Genomic DNA, 11,136 nt, shown 5'->3' with positions numbered 1-11,136 from the left:
AATCCCCAGACATTATCAGTCTATCATTACTTTTATTATTAGGTGTATGATCTTAGGAAATTTCCATTTCTCCAACTGCATATAAATGTATATCATTTCAAAAGATGTGGCAAAATCAGCCTTTAAGATCTTGAACTTTTGCTATGGAAAAAAAGATGCAGAGCAAGCATAAAGTATTTTATTGTTCTGGAAAATATTACGCTTCTAGCTGGAATTCCCACTGTATGTACTGTCAATAATATCTATTAAGTGAGGAAGAATTTTCAAAACTTTACAAAACCTTTTAACTGCACCCACTAGATACTCTATGTCTGAGCGTCAGGACATGTACTGTGACTGTAGATTTAAAATGGTCTTGCTGTTTGTAAAAGGGCTTCTGCAGGAGCAATATTCGGTAAAAGTAGAAGCAGCAGCCTGATTACGGGAAGTCACAACAAGAATCATGAGTCAAAGAACTCTACAACATGGAGATAACCTACAAAGGAGCTAGTCAGCAAGACCCGCTTCGATACGAATAAATGCCACAAATACTTAAATAGCTTTTTAAACTTTATTAAATCTTCAAAAAACATACAGGACCTGAACACAGGTGAACACGCCTCAAAACCCCACTCCAATAATTTTGTAATTCTGACTATAGGGGAGACCAGACAGTAAACAGTAAGAGTAGAAAATGAAAAGGCAAGAAAATGAGATTATGTTGCAACCTGTAGTTAAAGATTTAAAAGAAAACTGCACGGTTGTTTATAGTTAACGAAAGACATAATTAAAAAAAAAGTCAAGTTGCTTTTCTTAATATTACTGACATGTCAGAATTGGAGGATGAATGTTCCCTGTGTAACCAGTCAAGGAATATTACTATGATCCATGATGCAACTGAATTACGATTATCGTGTTTGTGACAAAAAATGAAGAGCATAATTTCTTCCAGAAACTTCAAGAGATTAATAGAGCAACCACAAGATATGACTCTTTTACCTAGTCTTGTTCTAACAACTTTATTTTTAAATCAGGGAATCAAAATTGCTGAAAGAATTTTTTTTTCCCTGAGCTGAACTATATATAAAGTATTATCAAACCAGTCTGACAGACTAAATCTGCCTCTGCATCAAGACTTATTCTGTCAAGAGCAATGTTCTTGTCTCATGCTAGCCTAAGCGACAGAATCAAACACAGGTCCATTAAGTCCGTGCTACAGCCACCGATCTGGGCACTGCCAAGAACAGAAACAAAACCACAAAACTTTTAATTAACACCTTAATGCTGTTTTTTAATATAATACCTATTACTAAGGTTAAAAAAAGAAATTGTTTCTAGTAATTCTGAGACATGAAGTGCCCATTTTCTCTCTTCTGATTTATGTCATTGTTCTGTTTTTACAGCTTACTGTTGACAGAGTGAGGTAATTCAACTACAATTTTTCCAACGTTTTTTCCCATGTACATGTAATCTACAGCACGGAACACGGACTCCAAGCCAGTGAACTTGCCCTCCGGAGACATGTCTCCAAAGTCCACCTCACAAACTAGGTCTCCTCTTTCATACATCTCGAGCAAGTGCTCCAGAGCCATTTTGTATTCAGAAAGGTAATGGTTCAGGAAGAAACCCCGGATGCTGGCAGACTTCTTCAATAGTTTTGCTGGCAAAAACTCTGCTTTAATGGGCTGGAGGCCAGTAGGGCTTTGGTAGCCAGCGATAAACCCAATAACTATCAGGCGCCCTTTAGTAGCCAAGGAGTTAAGAGCCAAGTCAAACATCTTTCCCCCAACAGATTCATACACTACATCCACACCTTCAGGGTAGTCCTTCCTAAGAACAGATTCAACATTTTCAGTTTTACAGTTGATTGTACGGTCACAGCCAATGGATTTCAGAAAACCACCCTTTTCATCACTGGAGCAGGTTCCAATTACATGGCATTTTGCCTTCTTTGCAAGCTGCACCGCGAACTGGCCCGTTCCTCCAGCTGCTGCGGTCACCAGAACCTTCTTGCCTTCAGACAGCTCTCCCAGCTCTTTCAAACTGATGTATGCGGTAGCGCCACTTACCATTAAAGTAAGAAACTCGGGTTTCACAGAGGGTAGAGGAACTGCTTGTTTGGCAGGCACAACTGTGTATTCAGCAAAGGAACCTGCTTTCAGGTAGGCCACAGCTTGACCCACTGTAAAATCAGCACTAGCACTGAGTCCTAATGCTACCACATCTCCGACACCTTCAAAACCTATATCAAATGGGGGTTTGACTGATGCATCATATCGACCGGCTGAGTAGTTTATGTCAGATGCATTAATGCCGACAAATCTAGAAGAAAACAAAAATGTATTAACGAGATTTATTCCTTAACAAGCCTTTGTCGTATGAGAAATCTTAAATTTCGATTCGTGGGATATGCATGAGATTTTTTTTTCTGATTATTTGGTGCATTTGAGTAGTGAGTATGCTCCAGAGACTACTTCTATCAGACTTTCGTAGTTTACATTCTCTTACTATAGAATTAAAGACAAATTTGCTAGAAGAAAAGAATAAAAACCAACTTATATTTTCCTCGGGTCCATTTGACCAAACGAAGCAAACTAAAAATAATTCTGTACAAGATTAAAGGATGAAAATTAGTTGTCCACTTTATACAAGATGTGAAAATACTGAAGAATAAAATGTGCAAAGTGGTAAATATGTGGATTCTGGCAACAAATTTACATTTTTGAATATAATAATACTGTTAATGACTAACGATCATATTAACTATCGATGTCATTTGCAAGGTCATGTTACTGTAGGCAAGTACTTTTTAATTGATAGAGTCACTACAGCAAATTTGCCTTTTGATGTAGCTAATGTCAACGTTAAAATATTTTTCTTTATATAAATTACCTGCAACACATCGAAACAACCTTGCACAGAAGGACTAAAATTGTAAGACTGAGTATCAAGTCCTACTGACCTCTAACAGGTGAAAATGGATGCCAATTTTATTAATTTTTTTTTAAGGACAGAGACATTCTCACGACTTGATTAAGCTCTAGCAAATAATGCCTAAAAGAAAGTTAAGATTTAGGGTAAACACACAGAACACTTCAATAACTTTTTTTTTTTTTAAAAAAAAAACCTCCACAATACTATCTCTATACAGGCCAGGGAAACGAGACCGGGTAAGATCCTGTTAACTAGAAAATGTCAAAAAGAAACACATGCAACAGAAAGACCAGGACTGTTGCTACACATGGAAGCGATGACCTGAAAGGTGTACTTGAAACTGTGCAAAAGCTGCAGAGGTAGGCGAACAGCACACTTCTAATTGTTGCAGTTAGCGATAGGCTCCACTCATACGTGCGTGTAGTTTTAAACCGCCTGCACACAGAGCAAGGAGAACTAAAAGCGCTTCTCTCATTTTCATTTCCTTCATTCTTTACAGCACGGGGAGCCTCAAACTTTCACCACCGTAATGTGTTATATATAAAAAGGCAAGTATGCATAAGCAGATCCATGCATAAAATAGGTGAAGGTGACTGTTGCTCTTTTTAATTCTGCCTTCAATTTACTGCTCAGCCGCAACAGAAAATGCCTACGTCTCGTTCCTAGGTACAAAAAAAAATCCCCTATTATCCTGCTGTAGGGTAACTCCCACACTGTACTGCTAACAGCCCTACAAAGACCGGTAAAGTAGCAGCAGCAGGCCGCGTCCCCGGGGACCCGGGAGAAGGACCCGCAGCAGGGAGGGGGGAGGCGCCGGCACCGCACCAGCCTCCTCTCGCCCGCACACCCCAGCCTCTGCGGAGGGCAGCTGCGGGCCGGAGGCCGGCGGGGAGCTGCGCTCGTCCCCTCCCCGATCCTGTCGCCCAGCCGCGGGCTCTCGGCAGTCCCGCATCAGCCCCCGGCCGGTCCTGGCTCCCCACCAGGCTGAGCCTCCCGCCGCACCGCTGCTTGGGCCCGGTGCGGGGCAGCCGTGCCCTCCGCGGGGGCAGCACAGCCTAGGGAAGGGGAGGCAGGGCGGCGGCAGTAGTGACAAGCCCCCATCTCCTTCCCTCTAGCAGTCTCCCCCCGCTGCCGCGCAGCGCTGCGCGGCAGCGGGGGGAGCACAAAAGTAGGCAAATGACCCGCTGAGAACACAAACTTTGCGTGCGGGGACGGGGCCGGCCGTGCGAGCAGGGTTCCAGCACAGGCACGGCTGCTTTTGCTGGGGGGCCGGAAAGGATGCGAACCCTTCCCGCTCCGGGCTGCTCCGCAACTTCTCCGTGCGGCTACCGGGGCCGCGGCGCGGCAGTCGGTGCTACCCGGCCGCCTCCCCGCTGCGCCGGGCCAGGTGCGGGGCTTCCCGCGGTGCTGCGGCGGACGGGCGACGGCGGGATGCGGGGCGCCTGGGGCACCGCGCCGCCGGCCCTGCCCGCCAGCACGGGCGCAGGCGGAGCTCGGGAGCGGGCCGGGCGGTGCTGCCGACTCCGCGGCCGGCGGTAGACTGGGGCGGACAAAGCCCCTCGGGCTGCCCCGCTGCGCGGGGAGCTCGTCCCCGCCCCCCTGTGCACACACACACGCGTCCACGCACAGAGACACAGACACGCGTGCTCACGCTCCCGCCCCGTGTCTGGTATTACACTATTAATCAATACAGCCTGCCGCCCAGCCCTACTCCCCCACCTCCAAATTTTTTCAAACTCTCTTTTTATTGTGTGCAAACTGAAAACTGCTGTTCGTGTGGTACAGCTTTAAAAAAAAAGAAAAAGAAAAAGAAAAAAAAAAGGTTAATTAGTCTCTTCGATTCCTCGCACATGAAAACGATCGTTCGCAGCGTCTGGATTAAAATATATTGTCTAATTTGGCTTGTCATTCCAGCTGACAGAAGGGAGGCTGTAGGATGTGCCCGCAGTTTCTTAGATTATCTTGCTTTTAAAAGTAGGAATAAGTACGATTCACAAGTTGAAGATCAATTTACTAACTTCTGAGACCGAAAAAAGGAGAGCACAGAAGTAACAACTGCTTGGGGTGCTGGTGGGTTTTAAGACCCCTTTCAGATCTTTTATATTGTCTTGTTTTACTTTCTTACTTAAAATGTATTATTTAATTCAGCAGTTTCCGATTGAGGCTTGCTCCTTCAACATTTCAAGATGTAAATCTGAGAAGGGGAAAAAAAAAGCTAGAGATTGGCTTTTCCCAAAATAAGTACGCACATTGAGTCACCCGTTTTATTTACACTCGACTGTGTTGAACCCCCTCATATCGTTTATTACAGAAAACAGGAGGACACCACCGAGGGGAGGAAATGCTGCTTTTCATACCACAATAAAGCGTGAGACACTGAAAACCAGCACCACGGCCTTAAACGCAGACAAAACAAAGTCGTCCAAACCAGTACTACGCAAGAAAAACATGATTTAGACCAAATGCTCAGCAGGGATAGTCCTCCACTTTTCCCACTGTGATACATCAGTCCGTTGGTTCAAAAACTTTCTCAACCCCTCTTACTCCCTTTTCTATCAACTTTTTTCCCATCTCCCAGTCCAACAGTAAATCCTTACAGGTATTTTGGAAACGAAAGGTGTCACTTCCTCAAGAAAATCTCTAAAATGCCCCAACAACTTTAGGAATGACCAGCTCTTCATAGCTTTTGGGTCCTTCTCCTGCAATAAAATAGATGAACCTTGTTCCCTCCCGCCTCCTCCCAACCAGGACAAACAGACATAGGAAGCTTAAACGGCTTCATTAAGGATTTTTTATTCATCTTTTCCCTTCCTCTTCCTCTCCTATACAGATTCGAAGTGGAAAAAAAAAAAAAAAAAGCTTTAAATCGATATCTAGTTTTGAAGAATTTCTGAAAGATGGCTTATTTTTTTCTTTATAAAAAAAATAGAAATAAGGGTTGCTGGCTTAGTTCTCTAAAGGAGAAGAAAGAGGGGAAGAAAGTTCTCTCTAACTGCATCTTATTTTAAAACATCCATCCATACAGAAACTTGGCACATTTTAATTTCCCAGTCCCCTAAATCCAAAACCAGATTTTATTGTGGCGGATGAGGATTGTTTTGCATAAAAAGCTCAAAGCAATTAATACTATTCATGGGCGTGACTGGGAGTAAAATGAGCAAATCCGCAAATGCACTCTTGGAACTCAAGTCCTTTATTGTTTTGGTTTTAATTGTATGTTTCTACCTATTAGAAAATGTATAGTTGTATTAAGGGCTTGTTTTTTTTTTTTTTTAAAAAAAAAACCCAAACCTAAATAAAGCCATGGACTCATCCTTTCAGGATGGGAAAATGCTTTCCCAGAGCGACGAGAGGGGGGGAAACATTCAGAACTCGCTTCCTGCTGCAGCTCATACATAGAGAATGTTTTTCAGTAATGTGATCCCGTGTCTTCTGTGATATTCCCCAGAAAATAATAATAAATAGAGAGGAAATGCCACAGAACCCCAAATAATACAAAACGTATAAACTCTAAATCTCGACTTCATCCCTCACCTCTCCCTCCCCTCCAACCCCACTCGTGCATGTGTGAACACGTGTGAAATAGGCTGATGTGTTAAAACCCTGTGATTGCCTGCACGAATCTGCGGACCAGCTCCCGCCTTTAGTCTGGTACAAGCTCTGCACCTCAGCCCTTTTTACCATGCGGTGCGCACATCCCCCTAGCACCCAGGGAGCCCACCCAGCAAAGGGAGGGGGGAGAGGGAGAAAGGAAGAGTTACACTAGGAGCTGTATAAAAAAAAAAAAAGAATATATTTTAAAAATTCACAGGAAAGGGGGGGGAGTGAGAAAGACTCCAAGTGCATGTGTGTGGGGGAGGGGATTTGAGAAACAAGGATGTCACTCTGCCTTGCATTACCCTAGCAGAGACCTGCTACTTGTATCTCAAGCCTTTCGACCTCTTCCACAAAAAAGAATTTAACTCCAGCCTGATGGCTGTTTCATGCCATTACTGTTTCATGGTCATTAGTGGATGCAGCCACACAATGTTTTAGACTTGGAGGTTTGGAGGGAATTTTGGTCTCAGAAATCCTAGTGGGAGATGTCAGCATCGGATTAAAGTGCCACAGAAGCTTTCCCATCGGCTCCTGGAGGAGTCCCTGTTCTTCTTTCTCCTTATCCCTTCTCTTTACTGTTTACGTTACATATGGACACACGCTAGAGATTACACACACCATACACACAGTCACACACTGCCTCAACAGAACTTCCAATATTGTTCTCAAGCCAACTTGGTGCTTCTGAACATCTCTAAGCTCCAGCAGAGAGCATGGCAAACTATGTGGTATTACTACGATTTCCTTGCTTGACAAGAACCTGAGCGCGCTGCTCTCCTCTGTGCCAGCCACGCAGCCTGCTCCCAAGTTCCCAGAGTTTCAGCTTCCCCTCGTGGGCAGAGGAACCTCCGAACTTCAAAAGGCTGACTTTTAAAAGGAACGACAGCGCCTAGGAAGGAGCCACCGAGAACAAGCGGGTTTATGGAAGCGGCTGGGGGGACGCACGTTTTGTCCTCCGAGCCTTCATTTCATGGCGAGCCGGTCACCGCGCCGGACGCGCCGTCCTAGCGCTGGCGCGGGATTTACGGTGTGTTATGTTAAAACAAAATGTCACCTCCTCGCTCCCCGCCCGACCCGGCTCCACTCTAAAAGCCACCAACAACGGTGGGCTCCCATTCTGGCCAGGGCGGCCGCGACGCGCCGGGCCGGGCCCCTGCCCTGCCCCCTCCCCGCCGCCCGCTTTTGGCGCGCAGAGGCGGGGGTGGTGCCGCGGCGGCCGGGGCTGGCGGGGCGGCGGGCCCCGGCCCTCTGCCCGCCTGGTGAGTCACGGCTAGCTCCGGGTCAGCGCCGGGGAGGGCGGGGATGGGGGGAGGCAGGCGGGGCAGCAAGGGCTTGGGTGGCTGAGAGGAGAGCGGCCGGTGTGGGCGTCCCCGGGAGAGCTGCGTGGGTACGACGGGGTCACGCTCACGTCCCGGGGGTACGTGCGTGTCACCGGGCCGGGCAGGGAGCTGGGAAGGACTCGCAAGCGTTTCCCGGCGCCTCAGTTCCCTCCTCGGCGCTGGCTGAACGTAAAACTTGCCTCTTCCCCGCCTAGGGCAAAGGTGGGGGGGGGCCTGGGGTGCTTCTCTTCCTTCGGGCGGACGTACGCCAGGAGCAGCGCCCACACACCCACCCCCCAAGGAAAGAGGAGAAAGAGGAAGTGTCACCCCCACACACGTGGATGGGGCAACCGAACTGTTCAAAACAACAACAATAAAATTAAATTAACAGTCGCCAGATGGCAGCTGGTACAACTTTGAAGCCAGTCTCCAAAGCGAGGGAGCAGGCCACGAGGTGCGGGAAGTCGGGGGGGGGGGTGGGGGGAGCCGGGCGGGGGCTCACCTGTTCCTGATGAGGAGGTCTCCGTCTCCCGGGAGTGGCACGGGGGAGTCCTGCCGCAGGGTAACCGCTTCCCTGAAGTTTTGGCTCAGCTTGGTCACCACCAGCTTCTTCATGAAGCTGGGGATGGACGAGCCCTGGAAATCCAGAAAGTGACGGGAGTAGGACATGTCCAGGATGGGCCGGGGCCGGCTGCCACCGAAGTAGGACCAGGCGGGACCCACCGCCGCGCAGGACGGCAGCTGCCGCCACCACCACCAGCCCCGCGGTGCCCGGGAACTCAGCAAAGCGCCACTTCTTGCTCTAAAACTCATGCCCTGCCTCGGCTCTCCTCTGCCCCACCGCCCTCACCCAGCTCGGGATTCTGCAGGCAGCTCGCCGGACCCCACCGCAGCCGAGCCGGCAGGAGAAACTCTCCCGCAGGGCAGCTATCCGCGTGTGTAAACAGAGCCCTGCGCAGCGAGCCGCAGCCTGCCGCGTCCTCCCTCCCCACCCAGCCAGCCCCTCCACCACGCGGAAACGCCGCCAGAGGAGCGGCGGCAAAATGGTCCCCGGCAGTAGGTCGTCTTCTGCCGCTGCTAGCGTTACCGGGCAGCAAGGCCGGCCCTCTCGGGCGGCCGCCCGTCCCGCCGGCCCGCGGGACCCGCCTCGCCGCGCACACACACAGACACACACGGGCACCGCCTTGCCCCTGCCTGACGGACGGACGGCAAGGTGGGGGCTGCGCTCTTTCTGCCAGTGAGGCGGAGGTACGGAAGGCTGGATTTGCTCCTAACGGTTGCTTTTAATTTGCACGCTGCCTCTGACTAAGGGATTTTAAAAGCAGGAGAGAGGGAAACCTCGGATCACCCCCTCCCCCAGCCAGTTGTTTAGTTTACAAAAAAAAAAAAAAAAAAAGAAGTAGGAGGAAAGCACGATAAACGATGAGGTGAGAGAAGCGAGGAGAAGTTGCCGCGAATCTCCCCACGTTGTTATTAGCCGCCGCCGACGAGCCGCTGCCTGCGGGCGGAGGCTCCGCCCCTTCCGTGCGAAACGTTCACTTCCTCGCAAGGTGCTACGAATCAACCCCGAGCCGCTGCCTGCCTCCCTGCCGGCCGGCCGCGCGCGAACGCGGCGCGGGGGCCGGGGCGCGCGCGGCGGCGGTTGCGGCCGTTGGGGCGGCTTGCGAGGCGCGGGCTCGGCGCGCGGCGCCTTGAGGGGATTTAAAAGGGGGAAGCGCTTCCCGCCGCCGGGCTGTACTTGGCGAGCGGGACACTCCGTCCCGTCCCGCCAGGTTAACGGGCCGCTACCGGTTTCTTGAGGTCGCAAGATTTTTTCCCCCGGTTTCTATTACTGTCAGGAATTTTTTTTTTTTCCTTAAGAAAAAAAAAATTCGCCATTCGCTGTAGGATACGTTTGGGAGAGGGAACCTGCGCAGGAAATCAAGTGGGTCAAGGCACCAAAGTAAATGTTTTGATAGAGTCGCCAATCCCAACTTAGTACAACTGCGCGGAGGGAGGGAGACAGGGAGGCAGGGAACGTAATAGAGATGTTGCACCGATGTCGACGGAGCTCCCGTGTAATTCCCAGAATTAACTCCATCCTACCGGTTTAAACTGCTCATTGCCCGATTGTGCGGTATTAATAATTAAAAGCAAAAGGCTAAATCCCCTTCTGCCCGAAAGAGAGCAAAATTGCAGTTCCGAGTGTCTTCCTTTAGGAACCAGCTGGGTAGTTTTTATTTGCTTTCTGGACTTAAAAAAAAGAAAGGGAAGAACCCTTCTGTTCTTGCAGTTAACATTATATAAATCCCCAGACACATACTGTGCAAAATCTATTAGCAGCATGTCTCATATGCTGCAGTTCTTGCTCTGCAATCTGTTGGTATTTTAAAGTAAGGATGAACTGTAATCTCCCACAAATCATTTTTAATTCAATGCCGGTTAGACGTGTGCCACGGCGAGGTAGCATCTCCTGCCTCTTTTTTTTTTATTTTTTTTTTTTAAGTTTGCTGCTGGAACAAGACCTCTGCTGAAGTTAAATCGGCACATGCGTCTTGCACAGCACTTTAGCAAGTGGATTATAATAACAACCCCCTCAACGCGTGTCTCACATGAGGAATCTTTTATGCCGCGCTGTATTAAGACTTCCTTTTTTTTTTTTTTTTGGTCATATTGTTTAGCTTGGGGAAAGGGGGAAAGGAAAAAAAAAGAAAACAAAGCAATTAAAAAGATTGACAGGTATGGGTTTGTGTGAGACCTATTTGTAATTGTCAGGGTGACGTGGGCAAGAGGAGGAGGAGTAACAAACTGAAGCAGGAAAAGCAGCTCGATGTGTCTGTCTATCAGTTGAGACTGTCTGAGAGCCCTGGGATCCGAATGTGTGTTATATTTCAGTGAAAAGAGAAGAGAGGGAGAGTGGATCTCTTTCTCTCCCAGGAGTTTAGGGGGGGGACAGTTCACGTTAATCTCTCCCACTCAGTGAATGTCTTTTCTTCCCCCCCCCCTCCCTCTTTGCACACACTCTCCGGGGTTTTTCTTGGTTTTGGCAATTTTTGGTGTGTGTGGTGGTGTTATTTTTTTTTTCTCTTCTGTTGCAGATCAAGATCAGCCAAAAAAAAAATCAATGACAAAAAAATGTGTTTGCATTATATTTAGTATCAGAAGAAGCTTCGATTTGTGGAGGAAAAAAAAAGGGAGAGCAAGAGAGAAAAGTAGTCCTCTCCGGTGGTGACACTGTTTGATCTGTGACTGTTTGGAAGGTGGAGGAGTGACTGACATTTCTCATCCGGTGTATATGTATGTATGGGGGCTTTACTCCTTTTTATTA

The 11,136-nt window shown here is 48.4% G+C and overlaps 1 protein-coding gene across 2 annotated transcripts; it reads right to left on the bottom strand.

Moving 5' to 3' along the window:
• Positions 1–536: 536 nt before the first annotated feature.
• Positions 537–9,271, bottom strand: PTGR3 (prostaglandin reductase 3). Of its 2 annotated transcripts, none has more exons than XM_086740542.1 (3): positions 8,917–9,271; positions 8,332–8,465; positions 537–2,301 (listed from the first exon to the last, which is right to left on the bottom strand). In XM_086740542.1, exons 2-3 carry the CDS (start codon positions 8,442–8,444, stop codon positions 1,377–1,379), a joined length of 1,038 nt encoding a protein of 345 aa, XP_086596668.1. In that variant the 5' UTR covers positions 8,445–8,465; positions 8,917–9,271; the 3' UTR covers positions 537–1,376. The 2 variants fall into 2 exon arrangements, with proteins under 2 accessions (XP_086596668.1, XP_086596667.1); XM_086740541.1 differs by lacking the exon at positions 8,917–9,271 and adding an exon at positions 8,680–8,875 and having other exon boundaries at positions 8,332–8,645.
• Positions 9,272–11,136: the final 1,865 nt, after the last annotated feature.

This window comes from Chlamydotis macqueenii, chromosome 2 (assembly GCF_036417535.1).
Source record: "Chlamydotis macqueenii isolate bChlMac1 chromosome 2, bChlMac1.mat, whole genome shotgun sequence".
NCBI classification, from domain to species: Eukaryota; Metazoa; Chordata; class Aves; order Otidiformes; family Otididae; genus Chlamydotis; species Chlamydotis macqueenii.
Note: the sequence above shows the minus strand (reverse complement) of the source record. Positions and strands in the feature narration are given on the sequence as shown.